Raw genomic sequence first — 24,072 nt, 5'->3', positions numbered from 1 at the left:
GTTTTATGCTGGAAATCGTGAAAAATTGCGTGCTCTCCAGATGAAGCATGGGCCTTCCCATACTTGGCATATATGATTATAACCCACAACAGAAATAAAACGATTTGCTACTGTGGATTTTGTACTGAGCTGCTCTTTGCCGAAAATCACGTTTTTGGATTCGGAGCAACCCAGCAATCAACAAAAGGAAAACCCACAAACTTTCACTATACAGCAATATAGTTTAGTTAATTGTCACTTCATGCACAGCGCAAGTTTCATATGGATCTGAGGCTTTTTCTGAGCTTTCCTTCCATCAAACTAAGCAGTGCTGGTTAGTTGTCAAGGAAGGTTTGTTGCAGAGGGCTAATCATGTATTCATGGGGACTGGCATTCAGGTCACCTCTTCTGGTCGCCCATACTTGGGTGCAGCGCTACCATTGACTACGCTATATGCGGTCTCGGTCCCCGCCCGCCCATCGCAAAAGTAAGGGACGGGCAGCCGGCGCAGCCGTTTGGTTGAGAGAAACCATAGATAATAGACACGCAGAAACCATTTGATTACATGGCCAGCTACATGGGGAATACCCTTTCAGTTATTTAAAGGCGCAAGTGTAAGTGGCAAAAGGAGAAAACTAACGTCAACTGTGCTACTGTCATGAGCGAAAAGGAACAGCAAAGACATAAGAAATTCGAAGGCAAGACCGCGATAATCACTGGTACGGCTGGAGATCTCGGGAGCACTACAGCACGACTGATTTCCGAAGAAGGAGCTCGACTTGTACTGTGCGACCTTCCCAACACAGAACCGCAAAACTAAAACAGCTAGTAACAGAACTGGGTGGTCAAGGTATGATATATGTATGTGGTGACGTCAGTAGTGTTGAAGATGTGAAGAAATCAGTACAACGTGGAGTGGATGAGTTTGGAGGAATTGACATACTGCTCCACTGTGCTGCTGCAATAACTGAAGGTCGACTGCAGGAAACTGATGATGAACTGTTCAAAAAGACACAAGATGTTAATATATATGGGACATTCCTGATGATGAAGTATGTATCAAACAAGATGATTGAGGCAGGCAAAGAAGGTGTCATTGTTAATGTGTCCAGTGTTGCTGTACTGGTGGGAATTGATGCAATTTTTGCATATTGTGCTTCAAAATTTGCCGTCTGTGGGATGACAAGGGCTGCAGCAAAGAGTCTTGCTAAACACAGCATCCGTGTTTGTGCAGTTGCTCCATCTATTCTGGAAGGACATACACTTGAAAACAATCTTGATGTGATAGTGAAGATGAGTTAGTTAATTGTGTGTATACAATCCTGTGCATTGTTGCGCTGTAAACAGGTAGTTGTGTTTATCCGATTGAAGCCTTTGTGTTTCCTTAGAAAACTGGCAAAACCTTTAGCAGTGTTATGAATCCCTTGAACTGTTTATCAAGAAGCTATCAGCAAGGACATGCATGCCCTTTTGTGAGGCCTGCACAATAAAAAACCCTAAATTTTGTAAGTTGTTTAATTGGTAGGCTTTGGTATCCCATTCTCTTAATATCAGTGAACTTGTACCAAATATGTTTGATTATTCCATCATTGGATAAAAACATAATTATGTTGCTGGCTTTTATAGTTGCTCAGGTGGCCACAAGAGATTATGGAGTATAGTTACTTATTGTAAAACTTGAGGTTGTTCCAGACCCCAGTTTATCTGTCATGTTTTAGTCAACTAGGCTTAGCCTGGTTTTTGTCTGAGCATGCCCACAATGCACGGTGGTCAGCAGTGTTGGGAGTAACGCGTTACATAAGTAACGCGTTACATAAGTAACGCGTTACGTAATATTATTACTTTTGTGGCAACTAAGTAATATAACGAAATACGCTATAAAAACAGGTAATATAACTCAAGTTATTTTACTTACAAATGTAACGCATTACCTAAGTAATATAGTTACTGTAATGAGTCTAATATTATGTAATATTATTACTACAAGTAACGAAGTTACTAATCTCATTAGTTATCCTCTAAGTAACGCTTAGCCACAACGAAGTAACAAAGCCTACTTGATGAAACTTATTCACCAGCTTCTTACTTAAAACCAAGATTTGCACATTGTCCAACAGCACAATCATGTCACGTGATAAAGTGGTAGTTTCACACGTGACAGCTCAAGGCTGTGGACACAAAGTAATATAATAATATTATGTAATATTATTATAGTTACTTTATTTTATGAGTAATATGTAACTGTAACTAAATAGTTCAGTTGCATGTAATATGTAACTAGTTACTTTTACTAAGTAACTTGCCCAACACTGGTGGTCAGCAATGATCAGTATTCAAATAAAATAGTCACCACTACCACCCAGCAACACCTCTGACTTACACAGGTTAAGGCTGCTACACATTTTATCCTATTGTAAACCTCCTTGTAGTACTCTGAGAGAGATAGGCTATGATTGAATTTGAAGACTTTCACCATCCCAGAAGTCAGTTAGTTACATATAGCACAGTTGGAGACATCATGTGTATATCGTGACAGTTGAGGAGGATTACTGAATGTAGGGTACAAGATGATAGGTTGGATGCCAGTGGTACCATTTGGCTATACCAGTAGTTAGTGTTCAAACTAGTAGTTAAACCTGCAATTAGCATAATATATACGTAGGCATAATAATATAGTGCCAGGTAGAAATTTTGTGTGTTTAGAATTAGAAACTGTATCTCCACATATTTTGCAAGAAGCAGAGTTGAATACTTACGTATAATAAACACAGGTGCACACAGTAAAATGTCATTTATAGCCTCTTGTTTAGGAAAAGTGAATGAAGATTAAGATGCACGTGATCACCACATGTTGAATCGTTCAGTTACTCTAATAGAGCTATCAAGATGCAAATTTCTAAGAGCATAGTTAGGACACAATTTGAGCATAATAGGAAAAATTGATTAAAAGCGTAATTTTAAAGCATGATCAGTTCAGGCCTATTGCAGTAGTGGGTGACAGTGAAAGTTTAAAGAGTGGTACAATGTTACAGTACAGTGGAACCTCTCTTATCCAGGCGGTCTGGTACATTCTACCATCCGTATCTCAGAAATGTCCATAACTAAGAATAACATGCTATTTTGCTAAAGTGACTAACTTATTGCTATCAGCAGAGTTGGGGAAGTTACCTTTTCAAAGTAATATATTACATATTACATAATACTTTCTACACAATGAAATATATTACAGTTACATATTACTTAAAATAAAATGTAACTTAATAATATTACATATTAAGTTACTTGTGAAATGTAACTTTTAGCTGTAAATATTAAAGTTACTGAATGCAAGTAACTTTACGTACTTTAATATTATAAATTAAATTAAGACTTCAGCATATATGCATGCAAACCCCTTGTTTTCACACAGACGGTGGGCATTAATAGCAATGGTCTATGTGGTCACGTGGTACGCGTCAGTCCAATGGACCGGGCAGCATCCTTTAATATAGGTGAAAGGTTAATGGATTGAGATAATGAATCACTGAGTAGTTTAATGGATAGTGAATAGCAATATAAAAGCCACTTGTAATGCATTACTGACTCATTGTTGCTCATAGTATTACTCGTTACATCGCGCTGATCGCTACTCGTTACCTTGCTCATTACATAATATTATTACTTTGTTCATTACTAGTAACGAGTTAATAGTTTCTAAAAGTAACTTAAGTTATATTACATGCATTTTGCAATGTAACGCGTTATATTACTTCAACTCGCAAATTGTAATATATATTACGTAACGCGTTATATTACATAACGCGTTACCCCATCTCTGGCTATCAGTTAGTGCTATGCAGTATAGTGGGCTGAGGGGGAAGTCACTACAGAGCATTCATGATCACTCTCCAGGGCTGTGAAATGCATTGTCACCTGGCAACCAAGTGTTAGCTATTATCAAACGGTACAGTCGTACCGTTTAAGTAGGGATCCTGGTGAAATTTTCGTGCGCTGCCCAAAATTCTGCTTTTAAAAACAACCTAGAGATATCTTACGAGACGAAAATCACATTTACGGAATAGTACTAGTCCATATAATGCATACAACAGCATTGAATACAACAAAACACTTACAGGTCACCGGATATAAAATTTTTAAAAATCGCCAAAACTTGAGTTTTAGACTGACTGCCTGATTGTCTGACTACCTGACTGACCACAGTCGCAAGCCTAGAGGCCAAACGAAGCAGTGCATGGCCATCATTTTACGCCACAATAACAAACTCACCAGTGGGAAGTGCCTTTTGGGTTCCAATGAGTGTGTTCCCTCTGCATCTTGTCTTTTCTTTTATCTTCAATCAAGCTGCTTGTCTTCTTCATCCAGCAAAACCATATTGAGGCGTTAATTTTCCATATCAACACTTTCTCTAAGCAGCATAATAGACGCCACAAGATTATATAAGGAGCTTAGACTATGCGCTACTGTACAGAGGTACCGGTACTAGATAGCTTTCACGATAGGCCACAAGATCGCGCCCATTCTTTATTCTACGCATTATCGATCTATCGATTGAGATGCATCCCTTTAATGCTAGCTGTATTTCAGTGACCACACACCTTCAAGTTGGAAGGCTGACTTGAGATACTCTAATAATCGATCGAAACCATGATGACCACGCCCCTTTTGGGCAAATGCACATTTTTGCAGACTGACTTGAGATACTCTAATACAGCAGTCACCCTAATACAACAGTCACATGTTTATGGCTAGCTGTATGCCTTAACAAAAAACTAAACAAACTAGTACATTAAAAATTATAAATGTAAAAATGAAGTAGGGATCCAAGCGATAAAAAGTAGTGAAACAAGAGATGAACCATAGCTCAGTGGGAAATCCCTACTTTGGCATGGTATAGCAATTATTTTGTGTTCAATGCCAAAGTAGGGATTTTCCACCAAGCTATGCTGTAATAGATACCATCGTTCATCTCTTGTTTCACTGGCTTGGATCCCTACTTCATTTTTAAATTTAATTTTTAATGTACTAGTTATTAGAGTAAACAAGCCACCAAACAAGTAAACAGCAATCTTTAGGCTCCTGCTTTCATCTAAACCAAACTTCATTATGGTCAATAAACTACAAGCCATATGACCAATTTGAGCTGTCCAGACAATGGTGATGTCATGATAATAGAGGTCCAGATAAGGGAGGTTCCACTGTATGATGATTTGTATGACATTTCCTATCTGCTGTGGCTTATTATCTCAACACAAATAAATGCCTAGGTGTAACCAGTGGACCTGGGGACCAAGGACCCGGGACCCACGAGGATCCAACTTTTTTGGAATTTTGTACACTTCACAATATTGTATACTTGTACTAGGTACCTCTGCAAGCAGTCTTGTGTGGCCAACTCGTCACAGCGTCTCACACAATGTTTATGCCAATTAGAAATTAATTATAAGTGCCTCTGAAAAAGTGTCTACAAATGACAGCATTTGTTGGCCACCTGCCTGCTGCACAATGAGCATACTAGTCTACTATGTCACCTAGCTACTAGAGTAATTTAGGAACATTGTGCAATCAATTATTCCAGGGAAATAACAATTACTAGCTTAAATTAGCTAAGTCTAGTAGCCGGCCAGTTTCAGCCTGGGAACTCTACAACCAGACCTCTGGTGCATTTTCACAATGTTAGTAGCTAGGCAACATAATAGACTAGTATCATAGTAGTATGCTCATTGTGCAGCAGGAAAGTGGCCTATAAATGCAGTCAGCTTCATACACTTTTTCAGAGGTGCTTACAATAATTGGTATAAACATTATGTGAGACACCATGATGGGGAAAAAAGTGGATTGGCCATGCAAAACTACTTGCAGAGGTACCTAGTACAAGTATAGAATATTGTGAAGTGTATAAAATTTCAAAAATAACTGGATCCTCGTGGGTCCCCTGGTCCCGGATCTGTGGTCCCCGGGTCCACTGTTTCTACCTACCCCAAGTGAACAATGAAACAGGTAATAATAGGTTCATGTACCTGTACCTGAACCCCGCCAAGTACGGTGATATCAAAGAGGTAAATGAGTGTTCACTCTCAATGGTTTTGTACTGGAACAAGCATGTTTTCATTTTATATACATGTTTGTGTGCCTGAATCATCCATACTAAATGTATATATTTTTAAAGCCTTATAACTCAATTGTTCTGGGCTGTATCAAAGCACTAGTTTTTGATAAACAGTTCTGTGTTTACTGCAAAGGGCTTCACAGCACTACTATATGTTTGGGCAGCTGGCCCATGTCACAAGATATTATATTAACAAAAAAACAAGAGCTCAGGTGATGCTAATAAGTACCAACTATAATTAGTTTTATTAACAGCCAATAAAATTAATATCTTACAATAGGCAAATGAAATATTTATTACATACTATACTCAGTCATAATGAGATCATATATGAATGCAAAAAATGTACAGTTTGACAAAGAATGATGAACCATACAGTATCATACAGTACGATAGTACTGTATAGTAGGGACCACAAAGGAGTAGGTATGGCCCATGAAAAACATCACCCAAAATCCAGTCTCAATTTTCCTGACGACGATGAGGCAGTATTGGCTAGGTAAAACTAAGCCCAAACAAGCCTTCAGATCGGCCTGAAATGCTTTCAACAAGAATTTTTTTAAATTATTAAACAGAATTTTCTGATGACTGACTGACTGACTGCCTGACTGACTGAATGATGCCTTCAGACAAGCGTAACTCGATAATGGCTAAGGTTATGAGCTTGATTTTTTCACTGTTTGACATTGCTTCGGCCCGAGAGGTGCCTTTTGGCATACCGCAGTATGTACAATGCATTCTTCATGTGTCCTCCTTTGTGTCCCATTCATCTTTGCTAACGAAAATTGTCGTTTGGTGGTAGTACGTGATGGCTTCCCTTCGTAACGGAAATTGTCCATATTTTTCATAGTGGCTACTTTGATTGCAGAAGTACTTTTTGAACAGTTCTTGATTCATACTGCTGTGTAACGGGTTGAACGGAGCTGACAACGAACAATAATGGATACTTCACTTTTCAGTCTATGGTATTAAGGCACAAAATGGTGACGGTGGAAATAGGGATACCCCCAACCATAATTGAAGGCTGACTATAAACTCAGGACCAGGAATAGAAAGACCAAGAGAAACTTGAGGAATAGCCTTAAGCCACCCACTATTGGTGCCTGATGAGTGAGACAAAACTGTGAGATGAGCTCGCTCCTGGATACTTGATGAAACGATATTAGCTGGGGTGCATGGTGCCATTTTTTTGTGGTATGGGTGGGTTCACCAATCATAATATTGTTTACAACAAAAGTTAACAAACAAGTACACAAAAAATTGGAATTTATAACTAGAGTAGAGACCATAGCACATCGATAAAAAGTACTGAAACAAGTTAGAGTAGTGCACGACATTAAATCACAGTAAAACAATAAGAAGTGTTATACCCCTACTGTGCATTTCCGTTACAGTATCTTGAGCACAGTAGGGATATAATACTTCTTATTATTTTAATATTGTGCACTACTCCAGCTTGTTTCAGTACTTTTTATCGATGTGCTATGGTCCCTATTCTAGTCGAAAATTCCAATTTTTTGTGTACTTGTATATATACTACCAGTCTAGCAAATACAATTTTATTTCACTTCTAAAAAGAAGATGGTTATTGTACTTACCATACAACTATATGACATAGTTTTGATATGTTGCTTAGCACTAGGTGGTATTGTGGTTTTAGCATTACAAAATTGATTAGTATGATTTGAAATACATTTTCTCATCAAATTATGTGATTTAGTAGTAGATCTTTCCTACTGTAGATGCTTCGCAATTCTTCCTAGCACACATGATGTACATTTTACCTGTTATACACAATAATATTTGACAACCAGACAATTTCTGGTCAATATTGGTCAACTTTGTTATTGTTTGAATATTATGTAATAGTTGTAACATGAGCATGAGGGCTTTGGCGGCCTGAGGGCAGAGGGCATACACATCAGGCAAAACCTGAATGCCCCATGTTACAACTAATATGTAACACTTATCAGGTTGATATAGCCTGTACAGGGTGATCAATCATCCAAGCCAATACGGGTGCAGCCACTGGATGTACTGTATAGTAAAAAACTTTGGCAGTAAAAAAGGTGTGTCGAAACTTAAAAATTGGCGGAAAAGACTTTGGCAATTGAAATAATACTCACCAAAGTTTTACCGCTGAAATTTTTATTGTACGGTACGTAAGGATAACAACAAGGTATCAACTCATCAGTTAAGTAGTATGGTAAGTATATAGGTAGCTAGTGTTGTTGTTATAGTAGTACTTTGTAATCTTTATGGTTTTTGTATTTTGTGTTTCTATAGCTACTGATCTAACGACGTGCTAGCAAAGGTGTGCTTCACTATCTACTGGTCGGTTCTGTGGGTGAGGGTTGTAACTTAGATGACACTTGTTCATTGGCTGCTTTGGTTACTCCTGGTGGTATTTTGCTGCTTAACGATCCATGCAGAGTAGGCAAAACAATGTCTTCTTTCTTCTCTTTGGCGGGTACCGGCTTATAGTATTGAAGAATCAACTTAATTCAGTCTCAACTCATGATCAACATCAACTCAACCTGGTCACTCAATATGCTCATGTGATCATCTAAAATAATTGACAAAAACAACTTTGGCAAATTGAATGCTATTCTCCAAATTTGCCAAGGTATTTTACTACTAAAGTTTTTTACTATACGGTACTATTATATGCATACCTAAAATTTTCAATTATGGGTCAGCAGCCAGTATGTTCGGTTACGATGAACGGACATATCCTAGAGAAATCATGTAGAATATTTTGTTATGCAAGTTGAATGTTTTAATCAGTGCTATTGAATCATTTATGGCAAAAGTGCAGAGTTCACTAAAGGTCTAGATAGATAAGTTATCTTGTAGAGTGGTTGCTCCATGCAGAGTGGTAGCTTTGTGATCGGGGTGTGTTCATATTCAAAAACGTGTGGAAACAATCGGTGTAGCACTCATTCTCACCATATCCCAACGTTTTCCAACTTTTAGGATGGCGAGGATAACAAAATGCTCCCCGCCTGAGTGGTTTTCATGGTGAAATCCAAGTTGTGCATCCTAATCACATGAGTATTAATTGATCCCCACAATCAATTTCAGCCTCAATGTCTATATAATCATTGCCCAGTGGGCTACATTAAATTTTCGTATTATAGTATGTTCACGTTGAGCTAAACCCTGAAAAACAGCTAAAAATTAAAAGTGGATTTTTTCTCAACCGAGTTAACATTTCTGCCAACCAGATGATTATTGGTAACAGTAAAGGTGTCAACAACAGACATGTACGGTTTGGCTCCATTACAAGTTCGGGTAAGGGCTCTAATGGACACTGTACTTATATGGCTTCTCCATAGGAAATGTATTGTGAAAATTTTGATTGGCCGTAAATATTATGTCAAACATTTGAACAACAAGATTTTGAAATATTTTTAGCGGATCAAGTAGTACTACAAATGAGCCAAATTTCAAGATAGTGTGTAATTGCATCCATGAGTTATTAAATGTTTTTGAGGATTCAGCTCAACGTGAACATACTATAGTCTGGCTAGCTGGGCTACATACAAAATGTAGCCCAGGCGGCTCCTTGTGAAAGTGTTACATATAATAGTTATACCATGGCTGCAAGGGATTTTGCTGATACATGCACCCAAAGCATGAGGGCCATGGGGCCGAGGGTTAAGGGAGCATATGTCTGAAGTATAAGTGATATATGTCACTCTAGGCACACTCACCTGATAGGTGAAAACTACAGAGCACTTACCCTGTTCCTTGTATACATCTGATGATTGATAATTGTTTTAATAGCGTGGGCTAATAGCCATTAGATTAATGTTGTTCATACTTTACACACAGCACCAGAAAGATTGCAATTGTCGGATCTAGGTTTTTTAGTTTTAACTTTTTGTACTACATTAAGCCTACTAACTTTAGTAGTTAGGACTATAACAACTACTTAAATCTAGTTGTCTTCTTTGTGTTGTTCAGTGGTCTGCTCAATGTGTGACACATGTTGGGTAGAAATACACATCCACGCATAGCCCACAAACAATTATTTTACTGATCATTCTTCGTTTAGTAACTGTCAACTAGTCAAACGTAGCAACTACACTAAGCCTAGCCTAACCTGTGAACCCAAACTCACAATTAAACACTCGTGTCGCTCAATTTATGACAAGTCAAAGTATATCGTATCTTTGAACTGGTTGGGCATTAAAGCCATGTGCAAACCACTTTCCCATTATATTGCCTGGGCAATATACAAGTTAAACCCTGAGTGGTGCTCTGAATACCCAAGCTAAAGTATTACTTGAATGTCTGGATAATTGAGAACACTACTTCCACATAGAAACCTTACAAAGACAGTCATTAAGGCATTTAATTATGGAATTATGAGTAGTTTGTGGTAATTACAACCTATACCTCAAAGAGATTTTGAAGTTTGAGCACTTGTCAGCCAGTAATGTGATAAAACTTGTTTATACATTTAGACACATAATAGTGTTGGTGCAGCCATAGATAGCCAGGGTGCCCCACCTAGAAGAATTATAAATGTATAAGTTGAAATTCTGTCTAACCTTCTGTCTGTTTGTCACACTGCTTACTCTCCAGTCTCCAATTCTATTAATGAAGTGCTCATGCATCATTAAGATATTTATTGCAAGTTTCCATGTGTTTTCATTTGTCTACAACAACATGTTGAAAGCCATCATGGTCCAGAGAAAACTTGAGCTACATTCCTTTGAAAACAACAGCACAAACTGCAAAAGTGTTGACAGAGTGTCTTGGGTTCTTATCCAGCTGGTGGAACAATTTTTTTTCTTACCTTTACTTTTTAAAGTTCAACTTTTAGCTCATAGGAATTTTAGCAAAATTAAATGCCTTAGAACTCAAATATTGCTGCTGTAAATCAATGACTGCTTTTGCTCTGGTCTAGGAAAGCCTAGCTGAAAAATGGTGTTCGCATATCAATCTGTTAACACTAAGTTATTCACCTGCTTGGGTTCAATCCCTGTCTATGTCATAATGCCATTGTATGGTACCAGTTGCTTATAATTTCATGCATCTAATTGCACAAGCTTACAAACAAGTTCTGCTGTAATTTGCTTTATTTTGTGCAAAAAGTTTTTGTGTAAAATATTTTTGTATGATTTATGTGAATGACTGCTCTGTTAGAGTATTTCAATCTTATGTAATTTTCGTGTAAAATTTTTTTGTACAGGTTTTGCATACAAAAATTATTTTACAACAAAAATAGCAAATTATGGTACAGTGGAGCCCTGATTATCCGAACACTGATTAACTGAACTCTTGATTTTCCGAACACCAAATCAACTACTCAATTAGAGTATTTTGTCAACAAGTGTATGCTTTATTAGAGTAGTTGAGCAAAGCTTTGTATATAAACTTATGGAAGTTCGATTTTATGTACTGTTATATGAACACCCTTTCCCCCAATTAGTTCGGATAATCGAGGTTCCACGGTATGAAAATTTGATCTACAACTATGTAGTATGTACTAGTCTGTGGTAGCATGTGCTAAGATGTGCTATTAATGATATGACATTTAATCAATAACTAGCTAGGCTTGCATTCAAACCGGACACATAACCTAAACCCCATGCACATCCTGTGAATGATGGAAGTTTGGTGTCACTTATTAATAAGTTTGGCAAATCAGCATGCAAAGCAGGTTGGCAGACAAAAGTTTGACAAATTTACCATGCAGTTAATATAGAACAAAATATTGAATAGCTGGTGAATAAAGTTTGGCAAATTTCCTTGATGCACCAAATTCACCAAACTTTAGTCACTCCAAATCTTTGTCGTTTACAGTAACAGGCTATTATTGCAGTACTGAAGTGTAACTTGTATTGCAAACAAAGCCAATTAAACATTTAATAAGTGCTAACAATTGTTATAGCACAATTAGGGGTGGCTCCATGGGTGGTTCTTAGGTTTCCAGAAACTTATTCAGGTAATTAAACTTATTGATTAGCAACTTTAAGTCTAATAGAGCAGTCAACAACTTAATAGAACAGAAACATTTTGTGTCTTAAGAACTTTTAAGTAGCTGCTGTACCAACACTCTAAATGCTTACCTCAGAGTGTTTAAAACCTGATATTTTCCTGGGGGCTTTCTTCCAGACCCCCAGAATGGCATCCATGTCTATTGTGTGCTTCAAACTTCACATTGTTCCACCCCTTAACTCTTTGGCCTGCTACTGATACTGTGCCAGCAAAACAAACCACTAAACCTATGTCAATAATTCTTAACATAAAATGGGTATGACAGCTTTAAAGATATTTGTTAAAAATTGCAGATCCGGTAAATGATTTTCTAAAATTCCTGGGATAGCATGCCCCCAGACTCCCTTACATTTAAGTGTGCATGCAACAGAAAGTTTGGAAACAAGTCACTGAAATTTCTTGAGCCACCAATGGTGAAAGAGTTTTACCAAGTTTATGGTGCCTGCATGCAATGTTTTTTGTAGGCTTGGTTACACATTTAATTTTCTTCTGATCCAAAAATTAATGGAATGAGCATTTAAAAACAAACATTTGACTATGTGTAATATGTTTCTCGATATTGCATGCACACTTGTCTGTCCACTGCCACTCATCGGACAGGTCATGTGGTCCTCCAAATTGAAGGAAGCAAAAATGACAGTTGGTTTTGACAAGTTCTTTTGCTGGTCCCATGCATCTGTGTACTGCTAAACCACCTCTACTTCTAAATGACCTATTACACATCATACCATACTACACATACACATACTACTATACACACATGATGTAAGTCTTACTTTTCATCACTAACCTGCCAATTGGCAATACAATTTCAGGGGCGTAGGGAGGGGGGGTTCCGGGGGGTTCAGGAACCCCCCTGTAAAATTTAGACTTCTGCAAGCAGGATCCTAACACACCATTTAGTGTGGCAGGACAAAATAAGTGAGCAATATAGTGTAATGGCACAGCACAACAATTGATAAAACTTACATTCATCTCTCAGGGAAGGATTTACAGAGGTAACATGAGCCCTCTTCAAAACTTGTTAAAAAGATCGATATACTCTAATAGAGCAGTCAGGTATATACTCTAATAGAGCAGTCAGGTATACTCTAATAGAACATGCATGTAAATATCCATGTCCATATGAAGTTTTTCAGACATTCCAACATTAAATGCAAAACTTAGCATGACCTTATACTGCTATAGCTTTGGTGTGCAGTGTTTAAAGATATAGAGCTCCAGTAATTTATCACTTGTGTTATGCGAAATGAATTCATGCTATGCATATTTGTATAGTTATATTGTTTTGATTGTACATTTGTATCGGTGGATTCATGGCCCCTATACCACAGTGAGATATAACCATCACTTACAGATTACTATATGTGTCTCTATGTGTTATGCTGTCTGTTTCCACTAGGTGACTTTATCTAGTACCAATGGCGGATCCAGGATGGGGAATTTGGGGCAAATGCCCCCCCGCCCTTCAAGAAATTGCATACAAGATCGAGATACTCTAATAGAGCAGTCAATTACTCTAATAAAGCAGTCACAATGTTCATGAGGCAGTGCAACTTATTTATGAAGCTATAAATAAGATTTTAATTTACATAACATACGTGATATAATATATTTGGTAAAGGATAACTAGCTATTATTGTTGTGACCTTCTTTTTTTTTTTTTTTTTTGCTCTTCAACTTTTTTTCAGCAAGGTCCCCCCCCTCTTTCCAGACTCTGGATCCACCCCTGAGTACTACCTTCATCCCAGGGGCACTTAATGCATCATAATTAATGTACGTTTTGCATAAAATATAGCAATTTGCTGAGTTTTAATTTATTAAAATCTTAAAAGTCTCTCAGCGGCTGGGGGCTGCGCCCCCAGACCCCTGATTCTAGTAACTCAATGCTGGTGCTGGAACCCCCCTTCAAGAAATCCTGGTTATGCCCCTGACAATAATGGAATCATTATTCCTATATATATCAAGACACACGGTAGTGTGTCGTGCGGCCCAAGAAGCCGGCGCGTAACACCCGTGAGTATATTGACAGGAAGAAAGAAAACGCAATTTTCGCACCTCCGTAGCTCTGTGCTTCCTTGATGAAACAAGACGATTTATGCTGTGGACATTCCCTCCAACTGCAGCACTCCACATTCCAAATTTGAGCGAAATCGCTTCAAGCGTTCCCGAGATATGCGACTTCAATAATTGGCTCAGTTTCTTCGTTTTTTTCTTCTTATTTTTCTTTTTCTTGTCGCACACTTACAAAAACTGCTATAAAACGCGAACGCCATATCCGATTGCCTTGCAATTTGGCACACAGAAGGGGGGTATAAAGGCGCATCTCGGTACCAACTTTGGCTGGAATACGATAAACAGGCAAAGAGTTATGAGCGATTATTCACGAAAAATAACACCAATATGTTGTCACGCCTACAGGGTAAACCGCGTATGGGAAGAAGCTGAAAATCGGTGGGTGAATAGGTTAACTATTGAACCTCAAACCTTTTGTGGTTTGAAAGAAATCGAGCTAAAAAAACAGGAAGATACAACGAAAAAACCAACAGTGTGTAACAATTACGCAATCGAGATTAGCTAATAAAAAAACGACTACTTGCCACGCCTACCAGATAAACCGCTTGGGGTAATGCTTTGAAAATCGTTGTACAGATGGAGTAATCATCTTAGAAAGGCTCATCAATGGTGTAGAAGAATCAGACTTAAAGCCACGGAGTTATAACACGAAATCCAACTTGGTGCAGCAAGTGCGAGATCGAGATACTCTAATAGAGCAGTCATCCTAATAGAGCAGTCACCCTGAAGAGAATTCAAGAGATCAGCTAGAAACAAGAAACCTGTATAGAGATCAGCTACACACAAGTCACCCTGTAGAGAGATCAGCTAGAAGAAGTTACCTTGTAGGGAGTTCATGCAACTATGGAAAGGGATAGTTCATCTAGAAAAAATCACCTTGTAGAATTCAGCTACAAAGAAACCACCATGTAGAGAGTTCAGCTACAAACAAATCGCCCTGTGGAGAGATCAATAGAAGAAGTTACCTTGCAGAGAGTTCAGTTACAAAGAAACCACCATGTAGAGAATTCAGCTACAAACTAGTGACCCTGTAAAGACATCAGCTAGAAGAAGTTACCTTGAGAGAGTTCAGCTACAAAGAAACCATTATTTAAAGAGCTCAGCTGCAAACAAATCACCTATACAGAATTCAGCTACAAACAAATCACCATGTAGAGAGATCAGCTAGAAGAAGTTATCTTGTAGATAGTTCAGCTACAAGCAAATCACCCTGTAGAGAGATCAGTTAGAAGAAGTTTACTTGTAGAGAGTTCAGCTGCAAAGAAACCATCATTTAGAGAGTTCAGCTTCAAACAAATCACCTGTAGAGAGTTCAGCTACAAACAAATCTCCCTGTAGAGAGATCAGCTAGAAGAAGTTACCTTGTAGAGAGTTCAGCTACAAACAAATCACCCTGTAGAAAGATCAGCTAGAAGAAGTCACCTTGTAGAAAGTTCAGTTACAAAGAAACCACCATGTAGAGAGTTCAGCTACAAACTAGTCACCTTGTAGAGACATCAGCTAGAAGAAGTTACCTTGTAGAGAGTTCAGCTACAAATAAACCATTTTGTAAAGAGCTCAGCTGCAAACATATCACCCTGTAGAGAGATCAGCTAGAAGAAGTTACCTTGTAGAGAGTTCAGCTATAAAGAAACCACCATGTAGAGAGTTCAGCTGCAAACAAATCACCCTGTAGAGAGATCAGCTAGAAGAAGTTACCTTGTAGAGAGTTCAGCTATAAAGAAACCACCATGTAGAGAGTTCAGCTGTAAAGAAATCACCATGTATAAAATTCTGCCACGAACAAATTGCTGTAGAAAGATCAGTTAGAAGAAGTTACCTTTTAGAGAGTTCAGCTTCAAAGAAACCATTCTGTAAAGAGCTCAGCTGCAAACAAATCACCTGTACAGAATTCAGCTACAAACAAATCACCCTGTAGAGAGATCAGCTAGAAGAAATTACTTTGTAGAGAGTTCAGCTACAAAGAAACCACCATGTAGAGAGTTCAGCTGCAAAGAAATCACCCTGTATAAAATTCTGCCACAAGCAAATTGCCCTGTAGAAAGATCAGTTAGAAGAAGTTACCTTGTAGATGGTTCAGCTACAAACAGATCTCCCTGTAGAGAGATCAGCTAGAAGAAATTACCTTGTAGAGAGTTCATCTACAAAGAAACCACCATGTAGAAAGTTCAGCTGCAAAGAAATCACCCTGTAGAAAATTCTGCCAGAAACAAATTGCCCTGTAGAAAGATCAGTTATAAGAAGTTACCTTTTAGAGAGTTCAGCTACAAAGAAACCATTCTGTAAAGAGCTCAGCTGCAAACAAATCACCTATACAGAATTCAGCTACGAACAAATCATCCTGTAGAGAGATCAGCTAGAAGAAGTTACCTTGTAGATAGTTCAGCTACAAACAAATCTCCCTGTAGAGAGATCAGCTAGAAGAAATTACCTTGTAGAGAGTTCAGCTACAAAGAAACCATCATTTAGAAAGTTCAGCTTCAAACAAATCACCTGTAGAGAGTTCAGTTACAAACAAATCTCCCTGTAGAGAGATCAGCTAGAAGAAGTTACTTTGTAGATAGTTCAGCTACAAACAAATCTCCCTGTAGAGAGATCAGCTAGAAGACATTACCTTGTAGAGAGTTCAGCTACAAAGAAACCATCATTTAGAAAGTTCAGCTTCAAACAAATCTCCCTGTAGAGAGATCAGCTAGAAGAAGTTACCTTGTAGAGAGTGAAGCTACAAACAAATCATACTATTGAAAGATCAGATAGAAGAAGTCACCTTGTAGAAAGTTCAGTTACAAAGAAACCACCATGTAGAGAGTTCAGCTACAAACTAGCCACCTTGTAGAGACATCAGCTAGAAAAGTTACCTTGTAGAGAGTTCAGCTACAAACAAATCTCCCTGTAGAGAGATCAGCTAGAAGAAATTACCTTGTAGAGAGTTCAGCTACAAAGAAACCATTCTGTAAAGAGCTCAGCTGCAAACAAATCACCTGTACAGAATTCAGCTTCAAACAAATCACCCTGTACAGAGATCAGCTAGAAGATATTACCTTGTAGATAGTTCAGCTACAAACAAATCACCCTGTAGAAAGATCAGTTAGAAGAAGTTACCTTTTACAGAGAGTTCAGCTACAAAGAAACCATTCTGTAAAGAGCTCAGCTGCAAACAAATCACCTGTACAGAATTTAGCTACAAACAAATCACCTGTAGAGAGTTCAGCTACAAACAAATCTCCCTGTAGAGAGATCAGCTAGAAGAAGTTACCTTGTAGAGAGTGAAGCTACAAACAAATCACCCTATTGAAAGATCAGCTAGAAGAAGTCACCTTGTAGAAAGTTCAGTTACAAAGAAACCATCATGTAGAGAGTTCAGCTACAAACTAGCCACCTTGTAGAGACATCAGCTAGAAAAGTTACCTTGTAGAGAGTTCAGCTACAAAGAAACCATTCTGTAAAGAGCTCAGCTGCAAACAAATCACCTGTACAGAATTCAGCTACAAACAAATCACCCTGTAGAGAGATCAGCTAGAAGAAATTACCTTGTAGATAGTTCAGCTACAAACAAATCACCCTGTAGAAAGATCAGTTAGAAGAAGTTACTTTGTAGAGAGTTCAGCTACAAAGAAACCATTTTGTAAAGAGCTCAGCTGCAAACAAATCACCTGTACAGAATTCAGCTATGAACAAATCACCCTGTAGAGAGATCAGCTAGAAGAAGTTACCTTTTAGAGAGTTCAGCTACAAACAAATCTCCCTGTAAAGAGATCAGCTACCTTGTAGAGAGTTCAGCTACAAAGAAACCATCATGTAGAGAGTTCAGCTGCAAAGAAATCACCACTGCCCAAATTTCAAGGCAATAGCTCTTTCCAATCTGAAGTTATCAATTGTCAAAGTTGGCAAATTGGATGTGTGGAAGGCCCTTTTCGCAAATCCGGTCACATATGTATTATATATATAATTGTACATCTACTGATAAAATATTTAAAGTACGTACATCTACTTCATCTTTTCAGTCTTCTTCCTGTAGTAAAGAAAAAAAACATAGGTTTAAAAAGTCCCAAAGCTGGCCATAGGCCGTCTTTGGGGTATACAAATACAAAAAGAAATGAAATCTAATCCAAAACAGCCAAGCTGTAAAAAAAGTGTGCGGCCCTCAGAAAGGCTATGGTGAAAAAAGATGTGAAATCCAAGGTGGCGGCCAAGAAATGGCTGTGATGGTAGGTTAATGGTAAAAATTTTAATAACGACAATTCAGGTGAATTTTTGTGCCGCTTCACAAAATTTACCTGAATTGTCATTATTAAAATTTTTACCATTAACCTACCATCACAGCCATTTCTTGGCCGCCACCTTGGATTTCACATCTTTTTTCACCATAGCCTTTCTGAGGGCCGCACACTTTTTTTACAGCTTGGCTGTTTTGGATTAGATATATATAGCAACACTATAAGAGGGTAGCTATCACAAAAGGTTTATACCTTATGGTAGGATATTACCTCAATATGTTTCTTTAAAGATGGAGTTCAAGGTAAAGAGCAAGCAAGAACTGCAATGATACAAGTTAGTGCAATGCATTGTGTGTGTGTGTGTGTGTGTCCCTATTTAATGTGCATCATTTTGGATTATTAATTTTTGTGCTTATCAGTAATGTAGTAAAATATACTTGTATAGTGTTGGCCCAGCAAACACAATTATCCCATTGAGTGTTATTGTGTTTGTTGAAGATATACCTATTACCTGTAAGTAGTGAACTGTTAGCAGTTTTGGAGCTCTACAAAATCTTTATAATTAAGTTGTAAGCGTTATAGGCAGATTTGCACATTTAGACAAACAGTAGTGTGTTGTGCAGCCCAAGAAGCTGGCACACCACACTATGAGTATAGGGTCATTCCATGTCAAATCAACAAGGAATTTAGAGTCATCTCTCGGATTTTGACGAAACTTGGTGTGTTTGTAGTACCTGTGGTGCTTATCACTCCTGCAAATTTTTAGCTCCATACATTCAATAGTTTCTGATTTATGACCACAAATATTTTGAATATTTCATGAAAATTTGGTCCATCTCTAGTTATAAAATTGACTGCAACTTCGTACTGTGTAAATATTTTAAAAACACAATTTTCACTGATGGAAGACTGTTGATTAACCTTTCCAGTGATCCCTAAATTATGGGATATCTACTTAATTATGGTTCAAAGTACTTCATTGAAAACTTTAATCCTTTATATTTTTAAAAATGCTGCTTGAAATTTTTCAAATTCTTTTGTGAATAATGATTGGGTCATAGTCTATTTTTGATAAAATTTTTGTGGTAGGGCCACAATGGGCTCAAGAGATATAATGAACTATGTTGTGGTATGCGGTGGAATTTGCAGGCTATTATTGCTGTATTGGAGTGTACACCTCCAATAACCACTCACAACAAGGCCATGCCAAGTTTGTCTTACAGAGTGAAGGTGTCTAGGTACATTGCAACCTGTATTAATGACCACCTGTATTGAAAGACCATCTATAAGCTGCAGCTAATTTATACTTTAATTGGATCTTAATATATAGCACCAAAGCATCAATCTTTCTAACAAATCCAAAAATAATCCTTATTAGACAGGTTGACTATAAATGAGATCATCATGCATCCATAAACACATTAATGTGTACCATCTCTTCAGTTATACCTTATTTATTAAGTAAAATCTTGCCGTAGTGCACTTACATACATATCCCCACTCTACACTATTCAAGTTACATACATGGCTGCATAGGTACAACAGACCTCCTCAAAAAGGATATCTGGGTACCTTGATAGCCTCATGATCTTACTTTATAATTGTACGTACATTTTGGACCCAAGACAAGTCTGTGGTTTCTCAAAAGTGAACACCTTATCAATGGTCCAGGCAATAGAAGAGTTACACTATATACAGTAGATGGATTACATGTACCAAGAGTTTTTATATTATTAACACTTACTTGCACCTCAATGCATGATTTATAGTACTGTAGTTACTAAAATTAATGGTTTTTCAAAGTATTTTGTGTTCAAGTTTTTGAAGATCAGTACAGGTAAATGTTAAATATGTGATCAACATGTTTACTTCCTACGTGAGTATGTGTATGAATTTATGACTTGATCTTCAAAGTGGTCGTGAATGTAAAGTAATTTAGTAATTAATTTCACATATTGAGGTACAATTAATGCATGTATATGGTAAAACCCCTCCACTGCTAAGACTATAATAAAGTGCTCATATTACAGAAGCCACAGAAGTATCTTGGTCTAAATGTATGTGCACCGCTATAATATGTTCACATTGAGCTGAATCCTGAAAAACAGCTAAAAATTAAAAGTGAATTTTTTCTCAACAGAGTTATCATTTCAGCCAACCAGATGATTATTGGTAACAGCAAAGTTGTCAACAACAGACACGTACGGGTTGGCTCCATTACAAGTTCGGGAAAGGGCTGTAATGGACACTGTACTTACATGGCTTCCCCATAGGAAATGCATTGTGAAAATTTTGATTGGCCATAAATATTATGTCAAACATTTGAACAACAAGATTTTGAAATACTTTTAGCGAGTCAAGCAGTACTACAAATGAGCCAAATTTCAAGATTAAGTGTAATTGCATCCATGAGTTATTAAATGTTTTTGAGGATTCAGCTCAACGTGAACATACTATAGAGTGGGAGTACAGTGAATAAACAGGTGTCCTGGTTATCAAGGTATCCAGGTATCCCTTCTGAGGAGTTCTGTTGTATGTACCTATGCAGCCACATACGGAACTTAAATATGGCTAAGTCAACTACAGTGAGATTCAACTTAATAAAGAAGGTACTTGTGAAGAGATGGTACAACATTTACATGATGTTTATGGACACATGGTGGTCAGATCTATAATTTATAGTCAACCTGTCTAATAAGGACCATTATGGATTTGCTTGAAAGGGTTGATGCTTTGGTGCTATACATTAACGAAGTATAACTTAACTGCAGCATATAGATGGTCTTTCAATACAGGTGGTCATTAATACAGGTTACAATGTACCTAGACACCTTCACTCTGTAAGACAAATTTGGCATGGCCTTGTTGTGAGTGGTTATTGGAGGTGTACACTACAATACAGCAATAATAGCCTGCAAATTCCACCGCATACCACAACATAGTTCATTATATCTCTTGAGACCATTGTGACCCCACCACAAAAATTTTATCAAACATAGACTATGACTCAATCATTATTCACAAAAGAATTTGAAAAATTTCAAGCAGCATTTTTTAAAATATAAAGGATTAAGGTTTTCAATGAAGTACTTTGAACCATAATTAAGTAGATATCCCATAATTTAGGGATCACTGGAAAGGTCAATCAACAGTCTTCTATCAGTGAAAATTGTGTTTACAAATATTTACACAGTACAGAGTTGCAGTCAATTTTATAACTAGAGATGGACCAAATTTTCATGAAATATTCAAAATATTTGTGGTCATAAATCAGAAACTATGGAATGTATGGAGCTAAAAATCTGCAGGAGTGATAAGTACCACAGGTACTACAAACACACCAAGTTTCATTAAAATCCGAAAGGTGACCCTAAATTCCTTGTTGATTTGACATGGAATGACCCTATATTGACAGGAAGAAAATGCTATTTCATGCATTCATAGCCGAGTGCTACCTTTATGAAACAAGACAATGTTTGCTGTGGAAAAGCCCACTACTGTCAGTAGAAAGACCTTTAATAGATATGTGATCAGATCCAGCCTTGTTGTGTTACATACATACCTCTCTCTGTGTTTCAGTCACTTCAAGCTAGTGGAGTGGGGAGTATGAGATGTAACACGGCATCCCCACCTGCCAGTCAAAAGTGAGAACATCTCACCAACATGATGTAATGTTGTTTCATTGGCTAGGGACATCCTACAAGCAATACAGGATCAAGATACCGGGGTCAAAGTTCAAGATGTAACACTGAAAACTATACAGACTAAAAGTTTCTCAGGTGTGCTGTACCTTGTACACACATTGGTCATGTACATCAAAATTTGTGAGAGAAGTTTTGAGGTTTTATTACTTTTTGCCGATATGTTTTGAAGGTTAAAATTCAGGACAAAATGTGCCAAGCCTGATGTTTTCATGGATATCACAGTATATCATTTTGTTAAAGTTCACATGCATTAATATTGTTATTTAAGTGACTGCTGAGTCACCCACTAGAGTACACATGTACAATTTGTCCTGTATACGTACAGCTCCTACAGGAAAACAAAAGTAAAAGATAAACTATTGACTACTTCTTTTATTTAAGTGTATACTTACGTACACTGAATGATGTGTGCTGCATGATTTTTACACTGTGTCGTAAAAGTCTTCGTATATTGAAAATTTTTAATAGTAATAACTTTAAATATTGTAGTACCAAGAGTTAATAATAAGAGCTCTTGGTAGTACAAATTCTTCATTAAATATAAATGTTGATTCAGCAAAAATACGATTTTGAAAAAATCCCAAGTGACCCCTTTTCTTAGTTCCTTTGAATAAATTTCTGATCATGATGAGCTTGGGTAGCAGTTTGGTTTAATGATGGTAGACAGTGATTTTGGCCAAGTAATAAGTGATTTGCTATTTTGTACAATAGGATGAGGCATGCTTATTTTCTACGTTCTTGAAGAGATGGACAATTTATTTCATTTAATATTTCTGTGATACTGTCACGGTGGTGTCTGTTCCGAGGCTTATTTAAGACAAACGAGCAGCTCGATGTTGAATCATTTCAAGTTTAGAGATGTCATTTGGGTCCCACATGGCACAACAATATTCAAAAGATGGTAGCAGAAAGTGTTTGTAGGCATACCCTTTGAAGTGTTTATGACAGGAATGTAAATTTCATCTTAGAAAACCAAGTAATCGATTTGCTTTGGTGCATATGTAGTCAATGTGATCGTGCCATGGTAGTTTATTGTTCAAGTAAACTCCAAGATATTTAATCTTTTCTACTGATACTCCATTCATTTGATATGTAAGTGTTTTGGTGGTGTGATGTGTGGTAACTTGTAAGATGTTGCATTTAGATACGTTGAAGTCCATCTGCCATTCATTTTCCCATTTTATAAGAGTATTTAAGTCATCCTACAGAATCTTCTGATCACTTGGTGAGTGTATGGGCCTATAAATTAAATATCATCTGCAAACAGTCGCAACTCACTATGTATGTTTGTAGTTATGTCATTGATATATATTAGGAAAAGGGCAGGTGTTTATTATGCTGGCATATTTGATGCAGGCCTACCGAATATCCTACGGATAGTGACATCATCACTTGCTGACGTAATTTGTCATAAACCTGCTTACATACCTCAGAATCAAACATATAAATTAGCATTTGTACAATGAATTAATATTTTAGTGTGAAAGCTTTGTATCAAAGAAATCATGAAAATTATTAGCAACTATCCTGATGGCTTCAAATTACTATTTGGATATTGAAATACTATCCAGATAATATGGATATATCTGTTTCAGCCCTATAGCTTATAGCAGCTGGGTAGTGGCTAAGAACCACACTCAGTAATTAAATTTGTACAGGCCATGCACTTAATGATATTATCAGCACTGGAGAATGAGTCAAGCCTACAAGGTATTTCTCCAAGAGCAATATATTGGAAACATGTTATATAGCCGCAGAGCCGTGACCAGCCTTCAGGCTTCTTTAAATCAATTAGCTTATATATAGTGAAGAAAGAATATATCAATCTTAACATTTTGCACTAAAAGTAGTTGTTTCTGACAGTATACTTTTAAAGAGCACCATGGATTATGAAACGTTAATCAGTGGCATAGCCAGACTTTTTGCCATGCCAGGGCATTGATTGGACAAGCCATTCAACCATGCAACACACATACAC

General features: G+C 37.3%; 1 protein-coding gene across 1 annotated transcript; it reads left to right on the top strand.

The window, feature by feature from the left end:
* Positions 1 to 676: 676 nt before the first annotated feature.
* Positions 677 to 22,261, top strand: LOC136254273 (2,5-dichloro-2,5-cyclohexadiene-1,4-diol dehydrogenase-like). The gene is made up of 4 exons (XM_066046941.1): positions 677 to 1,276; positions 18,681 to 18,724; positions 21,970 to 22,034; positions 22,081 to 22,261. The coding sequence occupies exons 1-4, from the start codon at positions 832 to 834 to the stop codon at positions 22,259 to 22,261; spliced, it is 735 nt and encodes a 244-aa protein (XP_065903013.1). The 5' UTR covers positions 677 to 831.
* Positions 22,262 to 24,072: the final 1,811 nt, after the last annotated feature.

Source organism: Dysidea avara, chromosome 4 (genome assembly GCF_963678975.1).
Source record: "Dysidea avara chromosome 4, odDysAvar1.4, whole genome shotgun sequence".
NCBI classification, from domain to species: Eukaryota; Metazoa; Porifera; class Demospongiae; order Dictyoceratida; family Dysideidae; genus Dysidea; species Dysidea avara.
Note: the sequence above shows the minus strand (reverse complement) of the source record. Positions and strands in the feature narration are given on the sequence as shown.

What these genes read in the sequence shown, in the direction of transcription:
- LOC136254273 (XM_066046941.1), top strand. Translation starts at nt 832, where the DNA reads ATGATATATGTATGTGGTGACGTCAGTAGTGTTGAAGATGTGAAGAAA. An exon ending in TGATGTGATAGTGAAGATGA is followed by an intron (nt 1,277 to 18,680) that starts GTTAGTTAATTG and finishes GTTTCTTTAAAG; the next exon opens with ATGGAGTTCAAGGTAAAGAG. An exon ending in CAAGAACTGCAATGATACAA is followed by an intron (nt 18,725 to 21,969) that starts GTTAGTGCAATG and finishes TCTGTGTTTCAG; the next exon opens with TCACTTCAAGCTAGTGGAGT.